The sequence below is a fragment of the Schistocerca serialis genome, chromosome 5, assembly GCF_023864345.2.
Source record: "Schistocerca serialis cubense isolate TAMUIC-IGC-003099 chromosome 5, iqSchSeri2.2, whole genome shotgun sequence".
Taxonomy (NCBI): domain Eukaryota; kingdom Metazoa; phylum Arthropoda; class Insecta; order Orthoptera; family Acrididae; genus Schistocerca; species Schistocerca serialis.
The window spans coordinates 183,667,555-183,694,729 of NC_064642.1; the positions used below are offsets into that span (position 1 = coordinate 183,667,555).

The following is a 27,175-nucleotide window of genomic DNA, read 5'->3' on the forward strand; positions in this document are numbered from 1 at the left end:
AAAGATAAAATAGCAAATTTCTGGCTAAAGTAGTTCACCTCAACACATTCACATGTAACTAAATTATTTAACAGTTACATTGCAGACCCATACACAGTCTCTGATACACTTACCCAAGGAATAACTTATGTGAAACCTAAAGATCAAGCAGACACAGCAAACCCAGCAAAATTTCGCCCCATAACCTGCCTACCAACAATATATAAAATATTAACTTAAGTCATTACACAGAAATTAATGACACATAACACAGAACAAAATTATAAATGAAGAACAAAAAGGCTGCTGCAAAGGAGCACTAGGATGTAAAGAGCAACTGATAATAGATGCAGAGGTGACATGTTGTTGTTGTTGTTGTTGTTGTTGTGGTCTTCAGTCCTGAGACTGGTTTGATGCAGCTCTCCGTGCTACTCTGTCCTGTGCAAACTTCTTCATCTCCCAGTACCTACTGCAGACTACATTCTTCTGAATCTGCTTAGTGTGTTCATCTCTTGGTCTCCCTGTACAATTTTTACCCTCCACGCTGCCCTCCAGTACTAAATTGGTGATCCCTTGATGTCTCATGGTTACTACAAATATTGGAAATACACAAAGGAGATCCTAAATTGATACAGTTCTAAACGTAGTAATGAAAAATTGGGAAACCACATTTAATGTCCAAACAAATTCAAATAATATCACATCACAGCCAATACAGATTAAGCATGGAATATACCAAGGAGGCTCATTAAGTCCTATCTGGTTCTCCCTTGCTCTGAACCCACTATCCAACATCCTAAATAATACAAATTATGGATACAATATTACTGGAACATACCAACACAAAATCACACATTTGCTATACATGGATGATCTAAAACTACTGGCAGCAACAAATAAACAACTCAACCAATTACTAAAGATAACAGAAGTATTCAGCAATGATATAAATATGGCTTTTGGAACAGACAAATGTAAGAAAAATAGCATAGTCAAGAGGAAACACACTAAACAAGAACATTACATATTGGATAACCACAGCGACTGTATAGAACCGATGGAAAAAACAGATGCCTATAGATATCTAGGATACAGACAAAAAATAGGAATAGATAATACAAATATTAAAGAAGAACTAAAAGAAAAATATAGACAAAGACTAACAAAAATACTGAAAACAGAATTGACAGCCAGAAACAAGACAAAATCTATAAATACCTATGCTATACCAACATTGACCTACTCATTTGGAGTAGTGAAATGGAGTAACACAGACCTAGAAGCACTCAATACACTTACATGATCACAATGTCACAAATATAGAATACATCACATACATTCAGCAACAGAAAGATTCACATAAAGCAGAAAGGAAGGAGGAAGGGGATTTATCGATATAAAAAACCTACATTGTGGACAGGTAGACAATTTAAGAAAATTCTTTATAGAACGAGCAGAAACTAGGAAAATACACAAAGCAATCACTCATATAAATACATCGGCTACACCACTGCAATTTCATAACCACTTCTACAACCCTTTAGATCACATATCATCAACAGATATAAAGAAAGTAAATTGGAACAAGAAAACACTACATGGCAAGCACCCGTATCATCTAACACAGCCACACATCGATCAAGACGCATCCAACACATGGCTAAGAAAAGGCAATATAAACAGTGAGATGGAAGGATTCATGATTGCAATACAGGATCAAACAATAAACACCAGATATTACAGCAAGCATATTATTAAAGATCCCAATACCACAACAGATAAATGCAGACTTTGCAAACAACAAATAGAAACAGTAGATCACATCACAAGTGGATGTACAATACTAGCAAATACAGAATACACCAGAAGACATGACAATGTAGCAAAAATAATACATCAACAGCTTGCCTTACAACATAAACTTATAAAACAACACGTTCCCACATACAAGTATGCACCACAAAATGTACTGGAGAATGATGAATACAAATTATGCTGGAACAGAACCATTATAACAGATAAAACACCACCACATAACAAACCTGACATCATACCCACCAATAAAAAGAAGAAATTAACACAACTAATCGAAATATCCATACCCAATACAACAAATATACAGAAGAAAACAGGAGGAAAAATTGAAAAATACATCCAACTGGCTGAGGGAGTCAAGGACATGTGGCATCAGGATAAAGTTGACATTATACCAATTATACTATCAATTACAGGAGTCATACCACACAATATCCACCAGTACATCAACGCAATACAGCTACATCCAAACATATATATATACAACTACAGAAATCTGTAATTATTGATACGTGTTCAATTACCTGAAAGTTCCTAAATGCAATATAACATATACTATACAGTTAAAAGGAAGTCACGCTTGATCAAGGTCCGTGTCACTTTCCATTTATAACCAGACATAACGTCTGAGAAAGGAAAGAAATAATAATCCCGTTGCTGATACTGAGTATTGAAGAATAATGATGAGGCTGTTTCTAAATAGTTAATCTTGTATCACTTCAGGAAGGTGAAATGATCCTTTACTTCATCCTTTGTAACGTTGTGATGAGACGTGTTGCATTGTATAATTGATCTTGCACACTGCTGATTAACCAGGGAAATTTTAGAGTGAATCCAGGTAAATTTTCAGCCTCATTTTGACCTGTGAAGAAAGCTTAAAGTAATCACTACTCCAAAACTAGTCATAAATTCCGGGTAGTAATCCAACTGCACTAAAAAGAGCTTACTCCCAGCTTCAGAAATATGAAACTCTTGCCGTCACTTTGACCCCAGAAGGTTATCATCTTTCATGCCCAGGGGAACTGCCTACTACATTCCACGTCTTCGAGCTCCAACCAAAACCTAAAATTGTTTACACATTAAGGTCTTTTAGACCTGAAATCTAATGATACTGTGATAATACCTTACCACATTGAATTGTTTATAACCATTAAGACAATCTAGCACACTCAAATCAAATATGTGACAAGCATTGTGAATTTCTACTAAAGCTCACTTCACGTGGGTTCAGGAAAACCAATCCATCCACTCTCTTCTTCAAAGTGAGGACCCGTAGGCCACAGGGCATGCGGAAAATCTGACAGATTTCACTAACGGTTGTGACAGTGTCTGCAAATGCAGTATACTAATGAGTCAGACTTGAATGATTGTAAAATCTCCAACCATACTTAAAATCAAAACTGCATAATTGTTTCTTTGAGCACTTGGTTCTGCTAGTGCAGAAATGGTATGTTTGAAAGTAAAATGTGTAATCGTCAGATACATTCAGAGACAAGTGGCATGTGCTGTGCTGTGTATGTGGTTTAGATATCATAAATGAAATAAATAAATGTCATGAGGCTTGAAGCCTTGTGTAAGCATTTCAGTTTGGCTCCCCTTTCATCAGCTTGCATGTCAAGTTTGCTATGTATATTTATAAAACAACTTCTCATTTAATCTTGTTAGGTTCAGTGGACTCTATTTCTGACCTTTCCATCACATAAAAACCTGAGATGGTCACTAGGATCAAAAGCAAGGATTGTGCATCATTAACCTATTATGCCAATCACTGGACCACACAAGCAGCCTTTTTCAGTTATATTATCTGTATTTGATGGGTAAAAGTACTGATTGCAGTTGTGCTAAGCAATCCTGTTACTGTGCCAATTTCAAATTAATCAAATAGCAGTTTATGTTTTCCAAGCATTGAATTTGCAGCTTATAGGTATGGGATCTGAAGTGGATGTTTGAAGAAGATATGAACTTTTGTCAGTGCTTTTAACAGAAGGTGTGGTTCACAAGACTCTAGAGAAAATTTGCACACTTCGTAAGTCACTATGTAGCTACACAAGGCTTTGACTTCTTACTCATTGGGGTGATAAGCAATGTCACAAACAGGCATATGTGCTTTTCTTCACAGTGAATAGTATGCTTGTGCAAGCTGGTAGGTCTGGAACTCAATGCATTCCATGAGGAAGAAAACATGTAATTTTGAATATTACACTTACATGAATCAGAAACATGTGACTAGGTTACAGTTGGTGAATTTCTAGGATAGAAATCATTATCATGGGTTTTTGATTACAACTACTGTAGTGTTTAATAAAAAAAGAAAAAGAGAAGAGAAGAAAAGAAAGAGATTGAAAATGTGGGAAGAAATGGTGAATAAAAAGGGGGTTTTAAAATCGTTAATGACCGTGAAAAAGGGAAAGAATGAAATGCAAATCGGACTTCGTATTACAGAAAAGCTATCGGCTTTATGATTCGGAAAAGCTATTGTTGGGGTGGTCCTTGTGGCGTTTCTGAGCAAAAGTCAAATCAATTTCCACTACAATAATTATTTGACAGAGAACAGAGAATAACAAATGTGATTAACAGGGGGAAATGGCGTAGATAAGAGTTCATTTTTTACCATGTTAACATGTCTTCTTTTGTGCGGCGTCCAGGTCTTCAAAAATCTCCTACTTCATTTCTGCGTGAAAAGTAGTAGCTGCTCCGAAATCTTGCAATCGTCCAGGAATCACTAATGTATACAAAAACCGTCTTGATATTAAATGCAATGTATTTTATGTTGCTGCTTCCATCCTCTGAATTTCATACAAATTTTCACAATATGTCTGCACATCAATAAGTTGTTTTTCATCTTAATCAGAGCAAGACTAGGTAATAAGTTTTTACGTCTGCATTAAGCTTCCACTCTTGAGAGACAAAAGACAGATAGAAAACAGATAGTTAAAATTTTAGTACCTTCATTTTTTTATATATTTTCTCTGCCGTCAAGCGCTCATACTGCTGTGACGGTATAATCTATATCTGAGGAAACGAGTGTAGTGCGGCGAAATTCAAAGTCCCGCTACATCGCCCATGCCCCCTCCCCCCCCCACCCCCCCCACCCCCGACTGTCACGCTAAAACATATATAATAGATATACCTAAATGTCAATATTACATAATTTCATAGGAAAGGCCATGTGCATTTATAGGGGATAATCTTTATCAATACTTACTTTGTAAACCTATATACTAAATACAATTGTTACAGTTTTGATCCTTTTTACAAAATAAATATACATATATTTACGTAGATTTTGTTTGAGCAAGCTGCTCATCAGCGCAGTTAATGTTGTGCGCTTCCAGCGTTGGTTTCCCAATGCATCTCTGGCAGCACGTAGTCTTTGCACATGTGCAATAGAATCACTGAATTTTGCGTGCGGCAATTTCAAAATCGCTGTGTTATGACAGTCTTGCACAGTATTCACTTTCACATAGTGTTTATTACAAGTTGTTATTCCAGCATAAATGGCATGCTAAGTCCGGTGACACCATAAGATTGAGTGTGTGCATGATCTGAAGCAATGTCCATGTCTTCTGTTACGACACAACACTCCAGGTCCTTGTGCGTTTTCATGACTATTGTTCCCGGGGCATATGTGGTTGATGTAGTAGGCTCCACATCGCCTACGACAGATTCTGAGTTTGTTGTCTCCAAAGCATCTGAAGGCCGGCCAGGAACAACCGCGTCGATGTTCGCAAGGATAGGTGTTTCATCACGTTGTTTACACTCGCCAACAAACGTTCATTTGCAGTGTGAAAATCCTCATTATCGTCAAAGTAAATTGCAGTTTATATCGGTTTACAAACAGTTATTTGGTTTATGCACCTTAAGTTTCACAAATAACACAAAATTCATCGTTTATAACGTTCACAGTTTGCAACACGTTTTGCCATAGTTACTTTTTAACAGTTCACTTTGTTCAAGCATGTTTACATCGTTAATTATGAAAACTTACATTTCATGGTCACATTTCAAAATATGTTGACAATATGCGAAGTTTTAACACATACAAATACATATAAATTTACAAGAATATGCATGTGAAATATTTACAATAAAAAATTATACTAAGTGCCATTGGCTTTCTTTTATTGGGGTTTATGGTCATTTTGAGTTTCTTTATTCAGGTTTGGGCATGCCAAGAGATATCAGACTTAATATTTAAAGCACGGGCTTTCCTTCATTTATTATTTCTTTCTCTCTTTTGATTCCATCTCTTGGCTAGTGGTTGACCAGGCTCATAATGCCATCAATATTCATGTCTTTTTATTCATACCTGAAAGTTCACTGTCACACAACATACTCTCACATTCCATAAACAAACAATACCCAGCTGCCGGAGGTGGTAGGATAATGGAGAAAGAAAAAAAGATAGAATGGAAGAAACTATTCACTACCTATAAACTACCAAATCCTACAGCTACGACATAGAAAGAGAACATAATACATTATAATGTTTGCATCACCTTCAAGGTGTGTGTGAAAGGAGGTGCTTACCATTTACCAAATCATGGGTAAATGTAAGTGTCCTTACGTCAAGTCTGTGTAGTGTAACATCATGACAGATTCTCAGTTTGTGTTCTGACTGTTCATATGACTAATTGTATTATACCTTAACAAATGCTTGCATGAGTAAATCACATATCTGCTCAGTACTTCCTCGATATCTCCACTTCTTGTGGATACTGTCTATACAAATGGAAAATATATCCCACAGAGATTGTCTCTCTCATAATGAGTGATATATAACAACATATCAGATTTCCTCTCAAGAGTTCAACCATGAACTTTCTTCTACTTTAGTGAATGTTAAACATCATGTATAAAACATAAATAAAGAACATAATATTATAATTGGCAGTAAAATGTCTCTTTCTCAGTGTCCGTTGCTCGATGTTGGTTGCACGTGTGGTCACTGCTCCTTTGCACTTACCTTGCATTACCTGAAAAGTCAAATGTTGTTTTCAAAGTAGATGTAATTTTGTCAACTGTTCACTTAAGTGTAGGTGTACGAGTTGCAAAACGGCCTTCATAACTATCCTATCTTTTGCTTCCTCAGGGTTTTCTGTTGTGTGTAAGTATAATAAAGGCTAACATGGCACTAAATTTCACTTTCGTATACACAAATGGATTCACATGTGGGATGTGTAAAAACTGTATTTCAACTTAAGTTCCTTAAAATATCATTCTCCTGTCTGAACACAAATTATAAATGTTTTCTTCCACACAGTGGCTTAACAAAACTTAACGAAAGGTTACAAAGTTACACTTCTGAAATAAATTAAAGCTAATTTGTTTCCAAGTTACATTCTTATTACACTTCTTTCAGCAGCTGTAATCATTATGTTCACTCTGCTTTTCTTGCATTCGTTCATTTTCAAGGGCACTGTAAATAGATTCACATTTAACGCCTTGTACTCACGTGTTCTAACTCATCACAAATGTTTTCTTTCAAACTGAAATTGTTATATAATCTTAAAGATGTAGACTATTTACTCACTTCTCTATTTAGCACAATATTACCAAAACATTCTCACTCATTCCTTGCTCACATATTTCTCTTATTCATAATATACCTCATCAAACATTAATATATCACATACATGGGGCCATCTGGCACTTCCATTCTCATAAAACTCCAATAATATCTTCCTCAAATAATCTCTTGACTCCATCAACTAGCCTACTTCATAGTAACTTACCTTCTTATATTAACCTAAATATTAACTCATTCATACTGATCATTCATTCTTACATCCTCATTCATTCTGATACATACCTATGTCATTACTGATCTCAATAGCTATTCTCTCCTGTCATTAGAGTGCCTTGAAATAACTAACTAATTGTTGATTCACCTTATAATTTACAATTAACAACAAATGTAACCAGTGTAGATCTTATTCCTATATGAATATCTTCTCATTCAGTAAGTGTGCTTACCTGGGTTTACATTCTCTTCATGATTATGTGTACAAGTATAACTGCAGTATATAATTTCCATAAATTAACGTTTGTGTTCTTAGGCTGTATAACTTAATGTTCGTGTATTCAATACAAATAATTACAATCTCGTTTCCATAGCAACTTGCTCATGTTCAACTTAGTTATCATTATATTATGTTGTTTTAGTGCACAAAGGGTTTCAAATGTCTGTGGGGATGCAGCCCCCTCGGCATTTTGAGATAACGGATATTCTAGGGAGTAACAACCTGGGTGAGGTATGCTTGCTATTCTGAAAGGACCTGAATATAATAGCTGCCGTTTTCTGTTCAGTTGTTTTAATTTTGTAGACTTGGGATGTGAACTCAAAAGAACAAGGTCATCAACCTGATAGGTTTGTGTATTTGTAACATGTTTGTCATACTTCTCTTTCCTGATCTTGGCTTTATTGCATAACGTAGTGTATGCCTGTCTTACTTTCTCTTCCAAAGGTGTATGTGTTGTGGATGCGGTTAGCTTCGGAATGGGCATAGCCCACTTGTTCTGTTCAGGTTTGTTTAATAATAATGCCTGTGGTGGGTATCCTGTTGAGGCATGAGGCAAATTGTTTACTATCTGCTCAAAGGGTGCTAAAAATTCGATACACTTTGTGTTTTTGCGAGGTGAATGTATTCTCATGAATTGACCAAACTCTCTAAAAATCCGTTCTACTGGGTTCCCTTCCGGGTAAAATGCTGATGTAAGAATATGTTTGATGTTATGTGTGGCAACAAAAGATTTCCATTTTCTTCCCGTAAAATAGGGTGCGTTATCCGTGATAATGCTGTGGGGTTTGCCAAACCTTGCAAAGTAGCTGTTAGTCAAACGTCTAGCAATAGCAGATGTGTTGACAGTGCGGATAGCATACAATTTTAAGTATTTTGAGAAGACATCAAGTACAGCAACCATGTATTTCACACCTCCACGAGCTCTGGGATAAGGTCTGGTGATATCCAGCGATACTAATTCCAAAGGTCGGGTTGGTACAATAGGATGTAATTCATTCGAAGGTGATTGGTTGGAAAATTTTGCTTTTCGGCAGATGATGCATTTACGAACAATTTTCAACACTCTCCGACGCAAATTGGGAAAATAACAATACTGTACTATTTTATCAGTGCATTTGGTGACTCCGTAATGTCCCCAAGTTTTGTGTGTGAACAGAATAAACTCGTCAACATGTGCATCTGGTAGACAAACACACCAATGGTGCGAGTCTGGGGTACGCCTATGAAAAAGTACATTTTTGTGTATTGTGTAATATTTTTGCAAATGGGAAGAAGGATATGTACATAATTTCTTTTTGGTGTTTTACCACCTGGGATCGCTGTCCTGAAGTGAAGCAAAGTTCTTGCACATATTGTGGTAGTATGGGGCGTACGTACCATCGTACATAAGTAAGACATTAAAGTCTGATGTGTGCTCGGAAAGTTCCGAAAAATCCTGTATGCCTTGGGGCAAACGGGACAGGGCATCGGCTACTATGTTTGATTTACCTTTAATGTAAATAATTTCGAAGCTGTATTCTTGGAGTGAAAGGCACCACCGGGTGAGCCGTGAATGAAGCAATTTGCATGATAGCAAGAAAGAAAGGGCTGATGGTCTGTGTATATGCGAGTATGTTTACTCCAAAGAAAGTAGCGAAACTTATGGAATGCCCAAATAATGGCAAAAGCCTCCTGCTCCGTCACCGAGTACGACCTCTCGCACTCAGTGAGCGTGCGGCTCGCAAAACTTATTGGTTTGATGACAGATTGTCTCGATTCGGATTGAATTTGAAATAGAAAAGCTCCAAGGCCTTACGATGACGAATCCGTGGCTAGGCAAAAATCTGACGTCATGTCAGAGTGTGTTCACCAATGCATCTTTAATAGCCTGAAAATCAGCTTGGCAAAACTCTGTCCATCTCCAAATTGCGTTCTTTTTCAGTAGAGTTAGCAGGTGAGAGCTGTTCAGAAGCTGTTGTGAAACAAACTTCTGAAAGAAAAAAGGTAATCCTAAGAATGCTTTCAACTGTTTGCGCTTTTGTGGAGGAGGGAAATTACGAATAGCATCAGTCTTCTAAGAATTGGGATGAATGCCTTCCGGTGAGACAAAATGGCCTGAAAACTTTATTTCACGCCTTCCTACTTTGGACTTCAAAAGATTTACTGTGACTCCAGCTTGTGAAAATTTAAATAAAATTTGCTGTAACAGATCAATATGTTCCTCCCACATATTTGTTGCCACGACGATGTCATCGATGTACGCCGTGACACGTGACAACAAACACGGGCCGAAAACGGCGTCAAGCGCCTCGATGAACATGCCTGCGCTTACGCGCAAACCAAAAGGCAACACACAAAACTGATAACTGCGTCCTTCACAAAGGAAAGGAGTCTATTTATGACTGTCATTGTGAAGGGACACCTGCCAGTATGATAAGCGGAGGTCAATATTTGTTAGGTATTGTACATTATAAAATTTTAGCAACTGTTCGTCGAAGTTGACGGGTCTCGTGTTAACAGGTATAATAATTTTGTTGATTTCACGTGCGTGTAGCACCAATCTGACATTGCCATCTTGCTCGCCTACCACCAGGATAGGACTGCAATAAGGGGAATGTGATTTTTCTATGACACACCAGGTCAACATAAGCTCGATTTCATGTAAAACTGCAGGTTTCTTCGCCCTTGGAATATTATAATGTGCCCTACAATAAGTCTTATGTGGCTTAACATCCATTTTGTAGCTATAACCTCTGATTACACCAGGCCTTTCATTGAAAACTCGTGCATAATCACATAATAATTTGTACAATTCTTCTTGCTGTTTCGTTAAAAAGTCAGATTCGACACATTTCTGATACAATAAATCCTGCTCAATTTCCTGATAGTCTGAATCTTCAAGTGTTAAATTACATACACTAACTATGGTAGGATACACCAATTGAAATTGACTTACTTCGTAATGTTTTTGTTGTGGTTCAATCGTCCTGTTAAGTTCAACATTGACATATGCCATTACTTAAATCTATGATTGCTTTGTGTTCACTCAAGAAATCCATCCTTAGGATGCAGTGTACAATAAGCTTGTCTACAATCAGAAAATTACACTTGAACTGTGTATTGGAAAATGTGAAGTTAACAAGGGCTTGCGTGGAAATTCTGTACGGGTAAAGTAGGTAAGTTTATAATTTGTTTCAATTCATTGTAGAATGAGGTTGACATCACACTTGGAGCAGCACAAGTATCGAATAAAATTTGTGCATAATAATTGTTAAACTTAACCCATGCCGTAGCTTCTATGAATTCTTTAACACAACTGTCTGATTTGATGTTTTTCTCGTCGGTTAATTCCTGTTCTGCTGTCATTTTGTCATCGTACCTGAGGAAACAAACTGTCTCAGCCGTTGTGCTCTTACAACACCTCATGACCGAAGCACGAGTACTTAGCTCGGTCGTCGACTGTTTTCAGTCTGTGTGGCCAGGTTCATTGACCAGCTCCACTATGTTTACATTCCAGCCGGTTGGCGCCCACGTGTCAGCTGATGGCGCTACTTCGTGGCGGGGAGTGCATAACTGTGCTGGGGAATGGCGGCGGATTCTGTGGAGGGTTATGATTTGTCATGCGTGAATTTTGTGTGTTCCACATATTCCGTCAGTGATTGTTGTGATTGTTATTGTTTTGGTGGTAATTATGTCTGTTATGTAGCATGTTCCTGTCAAAGTAGCCCGGGTTGTACCTGTTATTCTCACGTCCCCTATTGCGGTTGTTGTTGTACTGTCTGTGATTTTCATTTTGCATGTAGTTACCATTTTGATATGGGTGATAATTATTGTTGCTATTATTATTCCACGAATTTCTGCGGTTGTTCCTACCGTCTTACACGTTTCTATTTGAATATGTTTTGCACGCAGGCATCGTATTGTGTCGTAGCGCGGACGGATTGTTCCACCAACCACCGTCACTACAGTTCCTTTGGGGTGGGTGCTGATTTTGATTACTAATATGAGTAAAATTTGAATGGCGTGAATCGCCTCTGTAAACTACGTCCATTTGATCTTAGAAGTTAAAGAAAGTCTTAACGTCATTCTCCGGTACTCCTATTAATCTGTCTCTGTATGGAAAAGGTAAGTGGCTCTTTAAAGTGTCAATTATCGCTGGCAAGTCGGCTGGTTTGGACCAGTACAGTGTCTTGTCTAGGTACCTCTCAAAGTATTGTCTTAATGTCTCTTTTTTTAGGGTCATAGGTCTCAGGGTTGCTCACTTCTCTCCTTAGACTCTGTTGCTCATTCTCGGACCAGAATTCGTCCAAGAAGGCTTCTTCGAACTGTTCAAATGTAAGGCACTGCTGTTTCATAGCGGCACCCCACTTAGCTGCTCGTCCTCTCATGAGATTGGTGATGTATCTGATTTTATCGACTTCTGACCAACTACGTGGAAAAACACCGTCAAATGATCTAATAAACACAATAGGGTGGACTGTGTGCTTGTCCTCATTGGAAAATGTCTGGAAATATCCTTGCTTTACAAACGTGTCATTGGTCATGCTGGTTGGCATAACTGTGTTGACGTAGTTTGTATCACTTGCTACTCTAGGTGTCGTACCGTAATATTGCCCGTTTGGTGGAAAAGAAAGTGGCACATTGTAATTTTGATTTGAAATAGGTGTTTCCACAATAGGTGTTCTGTCTGTGTCGTTAGCCATAGTTTTAGCTGTTTTGTCGTTCCCTGACGATGCGTTGGCACTAATCGCCAAACACGGCACAACATTGTCTCGCAATTTTGTCACTTCGTCTTCTATGTGTTTTGTCTCGTCTTTAACATGTGTCTTTGTTTTTGAAAGTATGTCCTGTGTAATTGTTTCAAGGTTTTTGTCCAGATAGTCGTCACACAATTTACATTGATGTACAATTTTTTCGGCCATGTTGGTGTCGTCGTTTAGTGACGCGAGGTCCGCTCGGTCTTCTAATTTTTCTATCTTTTCTTTGAGGTGGGTTTGTTCATGAACTACCATTGTGAGTTGTTGGGTAATATTTCCCACTTCTTCAGTCAGCTTTTCTTGGGTGGAGCTAGCCGAAGTGTAGGCCTGAGCTAACTCTTCCGCACGAGTGTTCACTTCCTACTGCACATGAACTATTTGAGTTAACTGATTCTTACATCGGGTGATATTGTTTTTTTGTTTCATGTGTGAATGTAACCAAAGTTTCTTCCTATTTAGTGACTCGGTCGGACAATGTCTCAAATCGCTGGCTGAGTTGTTGAGTGGTGTAATTTAATTCTGTCATCTGTTTTGTCGTTCATTCAAAATTTTCGGTCATAGTACAGTTTAACACGTCAAATTTTTCGTCACTTTTATCTAGCCTTTCTTTAAAGTCCTGACCAAGTGCGTCCAGTTTTCCGTCAATTTTCTGACAAACGTCTTGTTTCATGTCTGCGAATAACTCTAATAGTCGGTCCAGTTTGTCAGTCTCCTGTGTCCGATTTGTGTCACATTGCTGAATTTGTCTCATATTCGGTTCTGACATTGATGTTAACAATGGTGCTGATGGTCTAGTCTTGCGTCCATTCCACACTTCTTCATTTAAAGTCGCCATATGTGTATTATGGGCATGCAGCTTTACTGTATGATTAAATGATGATGGCGTCCTCTTGGGTAAAATATTCCGGAGGTAAAATAGTCCCCCATTCGGATCTCTGGGCGGGGACTACTCAAGAGGATGTCATTATCAGGAGAAAGAAAACTGGCGTTCTACGGATCGGAGCGTGGAATGTCAGATCCCTTAATTGGGCAGGTAGGTTAGAAAATTTAAAAACGGAAATGGATAGGTTGAAATGAGATATAGTGGGAATTAGTGAAGTTCGGTGGCAGGAGGAACAAGACTTCTGGTCAGGTGACTACAGGGTTATAAACACAAAATCAAATAGGGGTAATGCAGGAGTCGGTTTAATAATGAATAGGAAAATAGGAGTGCGGGTAAGCTACTACAAACAGCATAGTGAACGCATTATTGTGGCCAAGATAGACACGAAGCCCATGCCTACTACAGTAGTACAAGTTTATATGCCAACTAGCTCTGCAGATGACAAAGAAATTGATGAAATGTATGATGAGATAAAAGAAATTATTCAGGTAGTGAAGGGAGATGAAAATTTAATATTCATGGGTGACTGGAATTCCAGAGTAGGAAAAGGGGGAGAAGGAAACGTAGTAGGTGAATATGGATTGGGGCTAAGAAATGAAAGAGGAAGCCGCCTGGTAGAATTTTGTGCAGAGCATAACTTAATCACAACTAACACTTGATTTAAGAATCATGAAAGAAGGCTATATACATGGAAGAACCCTGGAGATACTAAAAGGTTTCAGATAGATTATATAACGGTAAGACAGAGATTTAGGAACCAGGTTTTAAATTGTAAGACATTTCCAGGGGCAGATGTGGACTCTGACCACAATCTATTGGTTATGACCTGTAGATTAAAACTGAAGAAACTGCAAAAAGGTGGGAATTTAAGGAGATGGGACCTGGATAAACTGTCTAAACCAGAATTGTACAGAGTTTCAGGGAGAGCATAAGGGAACAATTGACAGGAATGGGGGAAAGAAATACAGTAGAAGAAGAATGGGTAGCTTTGAGGGATGAAGTAGCGAAGGCAGCAGAGGATCAAGTAGGTAAAAGGACGTGGGCAAGTAGAAATCCTTGGGTAACAGAAGAAATATTGAATTTAATTGATGAAAGGAGAAAATATAAAAATGCAGTAAATGAAGCAGGCAAAAAGGAATACAAACGTCTCAAAAATGATATCGACAGGAAGTGCAAAATGGCTAAGCAGGGATGGCTAGAGGACAAATGTAAGGATGTAGAGGCGTATCTCACTAGGGGTAAGATATACTGCCTACAGGAAAATTAGAGAGACCTTTGGAGATAAGAGAACGACTTGTATTAATATCAAGAGCTCAGATGGAAACCCAGTTCTAAGCAAAGAAGGGAAGGCAGAAAGGTGGAAGGAGTATATAGAGGGTCTATACAAGGGCGATGTACTTGAGGACAATATTATGGAAATGGAAGAGGATGTAGATGAAGATGAAATGGGAGATATGATACTGCGTGAAGAGTTTGACGGAGCACTGAAAGACCTGAGTCGAAACAAGGCCCCCGGAGTAGACAACATTCCATTGGAACTACTGACGGCCTTGGGAGACCCAGTCCTGACAAAACTCTACCATCTGGTGAGCAAGATGTATGAAACAGGCGAAATACCCTCAGACTTCGAGAAGAATATAATAATTCCAATCCCAAAGAAAGCAGGTGTTGATAGATGTGAAAATTACCGAACTATCAGTTTAATAAGTCACAGCTGCAAAATACTAACACGAGTTCTTTACAGACGAATGGAAAAACTAGTAGAAGCCAACCTCGGGGAAGATCAGTTTGGATTCCGTAGAAACACTGGAACACGTGAGGCAATACTGACCTTATGACTTATCTTAGAAGAAAGATTAAGGAAAGGCAAACCTATGTTTCTAGCATTTGTAGACTTAGAGAAAGCTTTTGACAATGTTGACTGGAATACTCTCTTTCAAATTCTAAAGGTGGCAGGGGTAAAATACAGGGAGCGAAAGGCTATTTACAATTTGTACAGAAACCAGATGGCAGTTATAAGAGTCGAGGGACATGAAAGGGAAGCAGTGGTTGGGAAGGGAGTAAGACAGGGTTGTAGCCTCTCCTCGATGTTGTTCAATCTGTATATTGAGCAAGCAGTAAAGGAAACAAAAGAAAAATTCAGAGTAGGTATTAAAATTCATGGAGAAGAAATAATAACTTTGAGGTTCACTGATGACATTGTAATTCTGTCAGAGACAGCAAAGGACTTGGAAGAGCAGTTGAATGGAACGGACAGTGTCTTGAAAGGAGGATATAAGATGAACATCAACAAAAGCAAAACAAGGATAATGGAATGTAGTCTAATTAAGTCGGATGATGCTGAGGGAATTAGATTAGGAAATGAGACACTTAAAGTAGTAAAGGAGTTTTGCTATTTGGGGAGCAAAATAACTGATGATGGTCGAGAGGATATAAAACGTAGACTGGCAATGGCAAGGAAAGCGTTTCTGAAGAAGAGAAATTTGTTAACATCGAGTATAGATTTAAGTGTCAGGAAGTCATTTCTGAAAGTATTTGTATGGAGTGTAGCCATGTATGGAAGTGAAACATGGACGATAAATAGTTTGGACAAGAAGAGAATAGAAGCTTTCGAAATGTGGTGCTACAGAAGAATGCTGAAGATTAGATGGGTAGATCACATAACTAATGAGGAAGTATTGAATAGGATTGGGGAGAAGAGAAGTTTGTGGCACAACTTGACCAGAAGAAGGGATCGGTTGGTAGGACATGTTCTGAGGCATCAAGGGATCACCAATTTAGTATTGGAGGGCAGCGTGGAGTGTAAAAATCGTAGAGGGAGACCAAGAGATGAATACACTAAGCAGATTCAGAAGGATGTAGGTTGCAGTAGGTACTGGGAGATAAAAAAGCTTGCACAGGATAGAGTAGCATGGAGAGCTGCATCATACCAGTCTCAGGACTGAAGACCACAACAACAACAGCAATGTGTATTATCACAAATGTTGCGAGTTTGAGGCAAAATCATTGCATTGATCTGTGAACTCATCCATGGAGGGAAATGCGGACTTCCTTGTTGGTTGAACGATGAATCTAGTTCACTTAACTCATCTGTCAAAACTCTCTCGACCTTACCGCATTCCATTGTAATAGGATGTATAATCATAAGTCAAAAAGGGAATAATATAAGTCTGATTAATAAAGAATTGACTCAAATTTAGGTTGAAATATTTTCTCGTCAATGTAAATGATTGCTCTATTGCAGACAATGGTTGAGAAAGATGCAGCAGGACGGACAAAATTTTTCATAACAAATAGCTGTCAAATTCATTATCTTCATATGCTACAACAATACTATAATTACCACAAACTACAACAGAGATAGATAATTTTGAAAAAATCTAGAAGAAACTACAGGATGTGTTGAAAGGGAAAAATGGATTCTGCAGCTGGCTATTGAATGTTTGAATGAAACATAATTGTGTGACTCACCATTAAATTTTCTGTCCTGCAGCGGCTGGTCAATCACTTCTGCATAAATCGTATTCGTCAAAATATGGATTTTCTTAATACATCTCCTTCGGATAATCACCAAAACGTCTCAAAATAACAGTTTTGCAACAATATATGCCATGAAAAGAAAAACAGATTGAATTAGTTACAAAAATTCTTTACAATATTGTTGTATAATCATTTGCTTAGGTACAGTAAAGTTGGTCTTTTAGTTACCCTTTAAACTTCGGGATTTTTGGTTATTCTCTGTTGGGAAAAAATACTAATTAAAGATTCAAATTTGCTCAAAAACGACACATCCGAAAATTGCGTCCTGTCCCGGGAGCCAGTTTTAGTGGTTAATAAAAAAGAAAAAGAGAAGAAAAGAAAAGGTTGAAAATGTGGGAAGAAATGGTGAATAAAAAGGAGGTTTTAAAATCATTAATGACCGTGAAAAAGGGAAAGAATGAAATGCAAATCGGACTTCGTATTACAGAAAAGCTATCGGCTTCGTGATTTGGAAAAGCTATTGTTGGGGTGGTCCTTGTGGCGTTTCTGAGCATAAGTCAAACCAATTTCCACTACAATAATTATTTGACAGAGAACAGAGAATAACAAATGTGATTAACAGGGGGAAATGGTGTAGATAAGAGTTCATTTTTTACCATGTTAACATGTCTTCTCTTGTGCAGTGTCCAGGACTTGTTCTCCAAAAATCTCCTGCTTCATTTCTGTGTGAAAAGTCATAGCGGCTCCGAGATCTTGTAATCGTCCAGGAATCACTAATTTATACAAATCAAAATCGTCTTGAGATTAAATGCACTGTATTTTATGTTGCTGCTTCCATCCTCTGAATTTCATACAAATTTTCACAATACGTCTGCACATCAATAAGTTGTTTTTCGTCTTAATCAGACCAAGACTACCAAGACTAGCTAATAAGTTTTTACGTCTGCATTAAGCTTTCACTCTCGAGAGACAAAAGACGGATAGGAAACAAATAGAGTTACAATTTTAGTACCTTCATTTTCTTATATATTTTCTCTGCCATCGAGTGCTCATACCGCTGCGATGGTATAATTTATATCTGAGGGTACGAGTGTAGCACGACGAAATTCAAAGTCCCGCTACAGTACCTAAGGTTCAATTCCCAATGAACACCTTAGATTTTTATGTCTGGAACTTTTAGGACTGTGATCTCCTAGCCTGCTATACAGAATGAGAAGCAGTTTGAGAAAATTGATGTCAGAGCTGCTGAAGTGGTGTAAAGACAAAGATGAGACTACACCAAAATTATTAATTTTAGTACCTCCAGTACTTTGTATGGTTGTAGATGGCTATCAAGGGAATTCAAGTTGATTCTGTATATTGTGGAAACAAATAATTCAGGAAGTACAATAGAGAAATTGTTTTCATTAAAATCCACATTCATGCCATATAGAGGATATTCAGAATGAAAGAAAATTGAAAAATAACGTAAACTGAGAACTAAAATAATCAATTATTGACAATATAATACAAACGGATAGATAAAATTCTACTCTCCAAGCGGTGGCAAGGGAAAACACACACACACACACACACACACACACACACACACACACACACACACACACTCTGATTGTTGGGGACTGTACCAGACAATATTTGAACTAGATGGACACAGCACTACAACATGTCCTTGGTTCTTGCCACCCACCAGGCTTTACATTAACTCCTCCCGTCTCAGCATTTATTCACAGTAACTACTCCTTTCTTTGCTCCATTGTATTTTCGTACATCTTCCATTTTATGATTTGTGTATTTTTCACTGCCTCCCCTCCCACCTCTGTTACATGCAATGCACTTAGCTTTTCACTCTTACTAACTCATGCACAGTGTTTTAGTAGTAATCTCTGTCTTGCATATTGCATTATCTTCCCCTGTAAGCTCTCAGGTTTTCAAATCTCCTCTGGTGCAGTCCCCAACGATCAGTCTTTCCCTCTCATCCCATCAGGTAAGTCTCCCCTGACCTGGGGTTCTGGGTGACTTTTCTGAACTGTACCACTTCCTGATTCTGTATTTTATAGATGTGTGCAGGAAAAACTGTCCAGACTTGCATTTAGAACTATTTATTCTTACCAGAGGTACAAACTCTAGTACTGAATGAAAAAAGACAAAATCTTCCTTGATAATAGTTTCTCTGCGTACACACATAATTTTCTCCATTATTCAGCTTCTCTGGCATGTCACCAGTCTCGCCAGCAGGACAACCCTTAAACCCCCCACCCAAATCCCACATAGTCACTTGGCCAGGCTAACATAAATTCGGCACATGATGTTGTCCTAGGACTTTCTCATTGTTATCACCTTCTCAGCACACATCATAGGTTTCATTTATTTTAATTTTTGTAAGTCTATAGGGGCCTAAATTCTTGGCCTTAAGCTTTAATTTTTGTCCAGTTTTTTTTTTTATCACCACCAGGTTACCAAGTTTTTACTTCAAGCCTTTCTTCCGATGTTCATTGAAGATAGCATGGTTTTCTTCTTGCACCTTGCTGGTTTGTAGTTTAGCATCTTCCTTCTGGTTATTGCGTTTTTCTTCAATTGAAATAATAATGTCTTCTTCTAACAAGTTTGTGATGTGAAGATCAGTCTATTTGTGCATTTTAACTCTTATCCAAAGTTCAAATGATGTTCTCTGAATACTTCCGTGGTTTGTTAAATTCATGGCACACTGAACTGATGGAACCACCTGATGTCAGTTCACAGTTCAACATTTTACACAATTGCAGATCACTCTTTTCACCTTGGCAGTCAAATCTGGTATACAATTATCTTGTTTTACTTCCTCTTCAATTTGGAAATTTCTCTTCCATATAGAACTTGGAAAGAATTCATCCATCCTTAAATTTTTTTGATAAGGCCGCTCTTTGAAAATGCTCTTGACTGCAGCCAAACCATTATCCTCATCTTAAGCTTTCCTGATTCTAGTTATTAAACCATCTATGAAACCAAAAAATATATTTGCACCACAAGTTAAGGCATCTCTGTGTTTCATCCTATAATTGGATTGGTGTTCCATGGTGTACAAGTAGTCTTCCAAGTCTCAAGCCCATCTGGCTATTCTTGGTAACAAGTCTTTCTTATGCTTAGTCTTTTTGGTTGCAGTGCAGTCTATTGCAAAAGTATTTCTAGTAAATACACTCAGATGATGGCACTATTTTGTTGTTTTGGTCATCAGTCCAGAGACTGGTTTGATGCAGCTCTCCATGCTGCTCTATCCTGTGCAAGCTTCTTCATGTCTGAGGCATTAACAAAAGCAAAAACTTTTAGCTCATAACTTCCATATTTTTCCTTTTGAGGTGGTGTTACTTTACTCCTATGTGACTGGATGGAACTTCTCATCATCTGGAGATTTTTGTAGGAACATGCTCCAAAACCTTCTTTGCTTGTGTCTGTGTGTACTTGATTCGTGTTTAGGGTTGTAGATTTTTAAAATTGGATCTGATGAAAGGATATATTTGAGCCCCATGAGTGCTTATCTCTGCTTTTCTTTAAACATGTATTCTCAGCAAATCACCTGCAGGTTTGACAGCTGCAGAATAAATTTAGCTGTACTTCGTGAAGTATCGTGTTAGTCTTAGGAAACTTTGTATTGTTGCAATAGATTTCAGCTCTGGAAAGCTTTGAACAGCTATTGTTTTCTCAGGAGGAGGCCGGATTTGTCTTCTCTCCATATCACACCCAAGAAACTCAACAGTTCTCTTCAAGAACCGCATTTTGCTAAATTATTTTCAAAGCTGTTTTCTGCTGCAGTTTTTACACTAAACAAAGATCTTGAAGTGCCCCATCATTACTCTTTGCTGGGGTTTTAATACAGTCCATGTTAATAAATTTAAAATTCCAAAATGCCAAAAATGCAGTGTTTATAAAACATTAGAACCCTGTAGGTGAATTTGATAACCCAAATAGAACTTCCCTCATCCAGAACTGTCCTGATTGTGTCATAAATGACGTATATTGTCAGCTTTCCTTGTAAACATCAACAGGGAAAATAACGATTCTTGAGGTCTAGTGTGCAAAACACACAGGTGTCCTGTAGTTCATCTAAAAGATGTTTTGTGAGGGGCAATGTGATTTTGTTTAATTTTTTGTAATCTTTACAAATGTGTACCCAACATTTTTCTTTTTCCAACTAAATCTGGCTACTATATTCAGATCAACTTAGTTCTATTGTTCCTTGATCAAGTCATGTCTAGACTTGGTTGTCAGTAATTTCTTTTTCTCCTTGCGATAATCTTCTGGGTCTACTATACTGTGGTTCCTCGTTTGCAGTAACCTTCATTCATGCATCAATGCATTCTTTGTCAGGTTCTAATTAGTCACTAAATCTTAGATATATTTCTTTGTTTCATCACTAACAGAGCTTTCAATATCTTAAGTCTGGTTTGCCTGCTGTATGGATGTAAATAAGATGAGCTTCCCCTTCAGGCTTTCTAATAGTAACTCTGTCCTTGTTTATTAAATGTTCAGTTTGGTCTAGAAGATTATTCCCAACTACCGTTTCTAAATTCATAATGTCTCTAAAGACAACATAAAAAAAATTGTTTAAATGTTCACTTCATCAATCTCTAAAATGCCTGTAAAATACCCCTGTGAAGATGGTAAATTTTTTCCCAAATCCTGTCAAGACTAAATCTGTATCTCGCAAACCTGGAGCATTCATAATCTCATAAACATCTTCTTGTAACACATTAAAATTAACTGCCAAAGTTAGTAAATGCCTTCACCTCATGGTTACTTATTCATGAATTTTTAAATTAACAACTGTTTTTATTCTTCTTCATAGTTTTTTTATTTATTGTTATCTTTTGACTATTCTCCTTTGTGCATTCAGGTGAGATAAGGTCAAACTTGTTGCAGTTGAAGCATCTCTTTCTCTTGCTTTTGTTATTGTAGTCTCTTGACATGTAGCCACAGGCACCACGATTGAAACACTTTTGGTTTTATTCCAAGGTGTGCTTCTAGCATTTCTTTTACTTTAGTCTTTAGCTCTTTCTTACTGGAGTTGGGAAAGGTTTCATTACTGTAACTTTAGTTATTTCTTTTCAGCAATGACTTCAAAGCTTTTTCAGAATACCTAATTTTTCTTTAAACTCTTTCACACTTCCTGCACCATAAAGCAGAGGTTTTGTGCCTGAATTGTCACGTCATGCACTTTTAAATCAGGTACTCAAATCACACAGACAAACATGAATGTCAGATGCATGGAAATAAACTGGCCATCCAGGTGCGAGAGAGGTACAGCTAATGCAACCTCTCGGAGAAGAAAGTTTCAGATCATTCGAAGAAAATGTGGAAATGTCTTAAATTGACACTTTTGCTATGCAGCAACAAATGCAGACACTATACTAGAGGTAATGTTAGATGACGTTGCAGCTTTCAGACTGCTGTACTTCCCCCAGTAGATTACTGGTGAGAAGACTTAGTAGTAATACAATTTATGTTAAAATGATTTAACAACAACATGGAAAGCACAGATTGCTCCTGACCATGTAGAGGAAGCACTAAGTCACAGAAAGACAAAATGAAAAAGAATGCTAGACATACGAGGGTAAGTCAATTATTGTCTGCAAAGTAGCTATAAAATTTTATTGTATCAAATAGGAAACTTACAATAACATCAACGCAGTTGGTCCATCGTTGCACAAGCTTCCTGATGCCCTCATAAAAGAAGGTTCTCAGTTGAGCTGCGAGCCAGGAATGCACCGCTTCTTTCGCCGCTTTGTCCGAGGCAAATCATTGGCCCCTTAATGCCTGTTTAAGTGGACCAAACAAGTGATAATCAGAAGGGGCAAGTAGTAGTAGTAGTAGTAGTAGTAGTAGTAGTAGTAGTATGGTATTCTGCCTTATGGTAGGTCTTGTCATGGGTTAAGCCTCTTCCATTTTTGACTGTCCATAGCTAGTCTTTTAATTTCTGAATATTTGTCTCTTTTTATATTGTCCAGCATTTGATATCTTCTTTTCCCTCTTCCCCCTTTTCCCTCCACCATTCCTTCTATTCCTTCCTTCAATAAACAGTCTTTCCTCAAACCATGTCGAATCCAGTTCTGTTTTCTCTGTCTGATAACTTTCAGCATGTTTCTTTCTTCTCCAACTCTTCTTAATACTTCTTAATTCCTTACTCGGTCTTCCCATTTCACTTTTTCCATTCCTCTTCATATCCACGTCTCTAGTGCCTCCAATCTTCTTTCATCTTCCTTCCTCAGTGTCCAGGTCTCCTCACCATACAGTACAACACTCCAGATATAACATTTGGCAAGTCTTTTCTTCAGATCTTTCTTTAGTGGTCCACAAAGTAATTTCCGTTTCCTCTTGAATCCTTCTTTTGCCATTGTAATTCTTTTCCTAATTTCTGTTGAGCAATACATATCAACCAATATTACACTTCCCAAGTAATTGAAGTTATTCCCTTGCTCTATTTCCTCTCCCCCTACTTTCATACAGCATTTTCTCCCCTTTCCTCCAATTACCATGCATTTAATTTTCTCCTTGTTAATCTTCATTCCATATTCTTCTAATTTTGTGTTTAGGTCATCTAGCATTTGTTCCATCTCTCTTGCACACTCTGTCATCACAACCATGTCGTCTGCAAATCTTATACACTCCACTCTCCGACCCCCTATACAAGCTCCTCTCCTTCCATCAAAACTTTCACTAATAATTTCTTCCAGATATATATTTAACAGTGTTGGTGATAAACAACAGCCTTGTCTTACAAATCTTCCCACTTCTATTACTTCACTAATCACACCTCCTATTCTTACTCTTGCTCTCTGGATCAGATATAAATTTCTAATTAGCAGTCTATCCCTAAAGTCAGCTCCATGTTTCCTTAGGATTTCCATCAGTTTGTGCCATTTGACACAGTCAAAAGCCTTTTCAAGATCAATGAACACAACATACACCTTCCTTTACTTCTCCATGTACCTCTCCCCTTTCACTCTCAGTAGCCCAATGGCATCTCTAGTTCGCACTCCTCACCTAAAGGTGCAAGATCGGGATTATATGGAGGATGATCCAGTACTTCAAATTTGAGTTTATGGAGCATTTCAGCAGTGTGGGCAGCAGTATGCAGATGGGCATTGTCGTGCAACAACACAACATCTTTCGACAGCAATCCTCGGCGTTTGCCTCAAATTGCAGGCTTTATCCTGGCAGTAAGTATCTGACTGCAATGTACACTGTTTATTGTTATGCCCCTTTCCCCATAATGTTCCAGTACTGGACCTTGTGCATCCCAAAGAACGGCAAGCATCAGTTTTTCTGCAGACAGTTGGGTCTTGAACTTTTTCTTGCGTGGCAGATTTGGATGTTTGCATTCCATCTTTGCGTTTACTCTCCGGCTCATAATTATGGATCCATGTTTCGTCATCAGTAATGATCCTGTCTAAGAAGTTGTCCCCTTTGTTAACATAGCGAACCAATTGTTTTTGCAGATGTCCAAGTGCGTTTGTTTATGTAATTGTGTGAGTTGTTTTGGGGCCCCTCTTGCACAAACTTCATGAAACCCAAGTCTGTTGTGTATGATTTTGTAGGCAGAACCGTGACTAATTTGCAGATGATGTGCCACTTTGTCAATAGTTAATATGTCTGTCTTAAGAGAATTATTTCACATGAACGCTCAATGGTTTCTTCATTTGTGGTGGTAAATGGTTGCTGGCTCCTCCATTGTGCATAACACTTGTGCGATCATTTTGGAATTTTTCAATTTATTCATAGACACACTGTTGTGGCAAAACACTGTTCCCATACTGTACCGAAAGTCTTTTGATGAATTTCGGCCCCTGATACCCCTTCCAACCCACAAAAAATAGATCACTGAAGATTGCTCTGCTTTGGTGCAAATAGCCAGCAGAGCAGCCATGATTAACAGCATGACAGCGATAACGAAACTAACCTAGCAGCTTGAAAATTGCAAAGACACAACAACCAAATAAATAAAGCATGCATCATCGACATAAAACGACAGTACTACCAAAATAAACAAAAATATAACTAAATTGCAGATAATAATTGACTTACTCTCGTATATCAGCTTTTGGACTCAGTCTTTCAGAATTAGAAAAGCACACACACACACACACACACACACACACACACACACACACACACACACACACACACACACACACACACACAAACAACAACAACAACAACAACAACAACAACTGAGGTGGTTACATGGGGGGCAGAGCTAAGCGAGATGGAGACAGACAACTGGGTGAGGGAGTATGCTTGGGAGCGTGCAGGGACATGGTGGACTCGGGATAGGACTACTGGCTGCAGCATCGTGAGGCTGTACTGAGAGGGGGCAGGGGATGGCAAGGGGAAAGTGAGAGGAGGGAAGTTAAGAAGAGGGGTCTATGTAAGTGCTTTGACAGGATAGAAGATGTCTAGTACTGGAGTGAGAGCAGGTATAGGGGTAGGCAGGTGGAAGACAGGGACTAGCGAAGATTAAGGTGGGGGAGGGGGGGGGGGCTACGGGAATGGAGGACGTGTCCTCCATCCACATACTTTTCAAATGAAGTCATTGTTTAGTTTCTTTTCGTATTCCCACTGTGTGTGTGTGTGTGTGTGTGTGTGTGTGTGTGTGTGTGTGTGTGTGTGTGTGTGTATTGTTTTCAACAATAAAATATCCACGTCATTAATTTTGTGTCAGTACAGATCTGTAAAACAGTCTCAAACAAATTTTTAGTCTACATGTCCAACTTTAGAGATAAAATATTATTTAGGAGGCATGCAGTATCACTTGGTCTCATACAAATAGTAGTGTTACAATACTTACATACAGTCTTATTCAACTCGCTTGTTTTGGAGGCTATTTTGCTATGACCAGTTCACATATTTTGATGTGTGCCCAAACTGACATCCTCTCAGTGGTCAAATGTGTTTCCTTTAGTGTATTTTATCCACATTCTTCATGTTCTGAGGAGTGGCATGTTTCTGCAGTCTGTCATATTTGCAGCATATAGTTGTGTTCCACCAGAAATTGTGTGGAACACTTGGTTGCAATCGCTTCCACTTCTGCACTCAGACAGAACGAACCATTTGAAAAGTGGATGTCATGAACAACATTATTCCACCAGAAACTTGACCGCCAACAAAATGTAACATAAAATGTTAATTACATGCACCTGTCAAATGCTTGTTTTATTGTGTTAGTCTTGCAAATATTCTCAACTGAAGATATGTTTTTGTTTTAGGATGGGGTCTAGCCAACGTAACATTGTTGCTGTTTTGCTATTGTGGTTGTCAAGTGTCTCTGGAGTTGATGAAATGGGACAGAAGAAGAAAAGCAACAGATCAGCACATTTGAGATGTATTTCAAAAGCCTAAGACATATAAACTTGAGTTTTGTAAATAAAAGAATATCTTATAATTGGAGAGATTCTAAAAATTTTCTTTGAGATATTTTAGATTTGTGTTACCTACATAGCAAGTTAATTTTGTGGCACTTACACAGCAGGCCAAGAATAATGCAGGTAAAAAAAGGGGAATTATGAGTGAGTTAGTCTTATAAGAATGAAGTATGAATTAACTTTACTCAGTTGAAACAAAGAACATCATTCTTTGATGCAATGAAGGTAGGTAATACCACATAATTTACCAGAACTAGACAGCTATAACCAAGGGGTTCTCAAACATGTATTATGGGAGAATGTCTTCACCAGCATCGAACTAACACTAAGAATGACATTATTACTGGATGAAAGTATGGTATACCATCAGTATGCTTAATACTAAGAATGACATTATTACTGGATGAAAGTATGGTATACCATCAGTATGCTTAATACTCCGTGTCAGAAACAAGAATGTATCAAGAGCTACAAAACTTGGGATCAAATCATCTTAAGAGTTGATACTATTAGCTGTTTTACCTATGAAATAATGGAGACTTATTTACACACAGTAATACATGATGGGATCATTGCTACCTGCAAAGAAACAATTTTGTGACTATCCCCGTACACAGGACCAGATCCTTGTTAGTGTAAATTCATAAGTCCTACCATCATTATTGGAAGTAGTTATGAAGATGTGGAGCCTGAAACTTTTGAAGATTCAGAGAGACAAAAATAATAAACAGCTTAATACCGGATTATTTAAATAAAACTAACGAAATTTTAGTTTAATATCAGAAAGAAAACATTTTACTTATGTTTTGCCAAGAGTTGAAATGATGCAGACATTATGTCTTTCTGAAGAGCATTTAAACACTG

The 27,175-nt window shown here is 37.9% G+C and overlaps 1 protein-coding gene across 1 annotated transcript in view; it reads left to right on the plus strand.

The window, feature by feature from the left end:
* LOC126481054 (protein-cysteine N-palmitoyltransferase Rasp) overlaps positions 1 to 26,336 on the plus strand; it is a 182,436-nt gene extending 156,100 nt beyond the window's left edge. The window contains exon 9 of the mRNA XM_050104534.1: positions 26,156 to 26,336. Within this exon, the coding sequence (XP_049960491.1) occupies positions 26,156 to 26,268 (113 nt within the window). The 3' untranslated portion in view covers positions 26,269 to 26,336. The remainder of the gene's footprint in view (positions 1 to 26,155) is intronic.
* Positions 26,337 to 27,175: the final 839 nt, after the last annotated feature.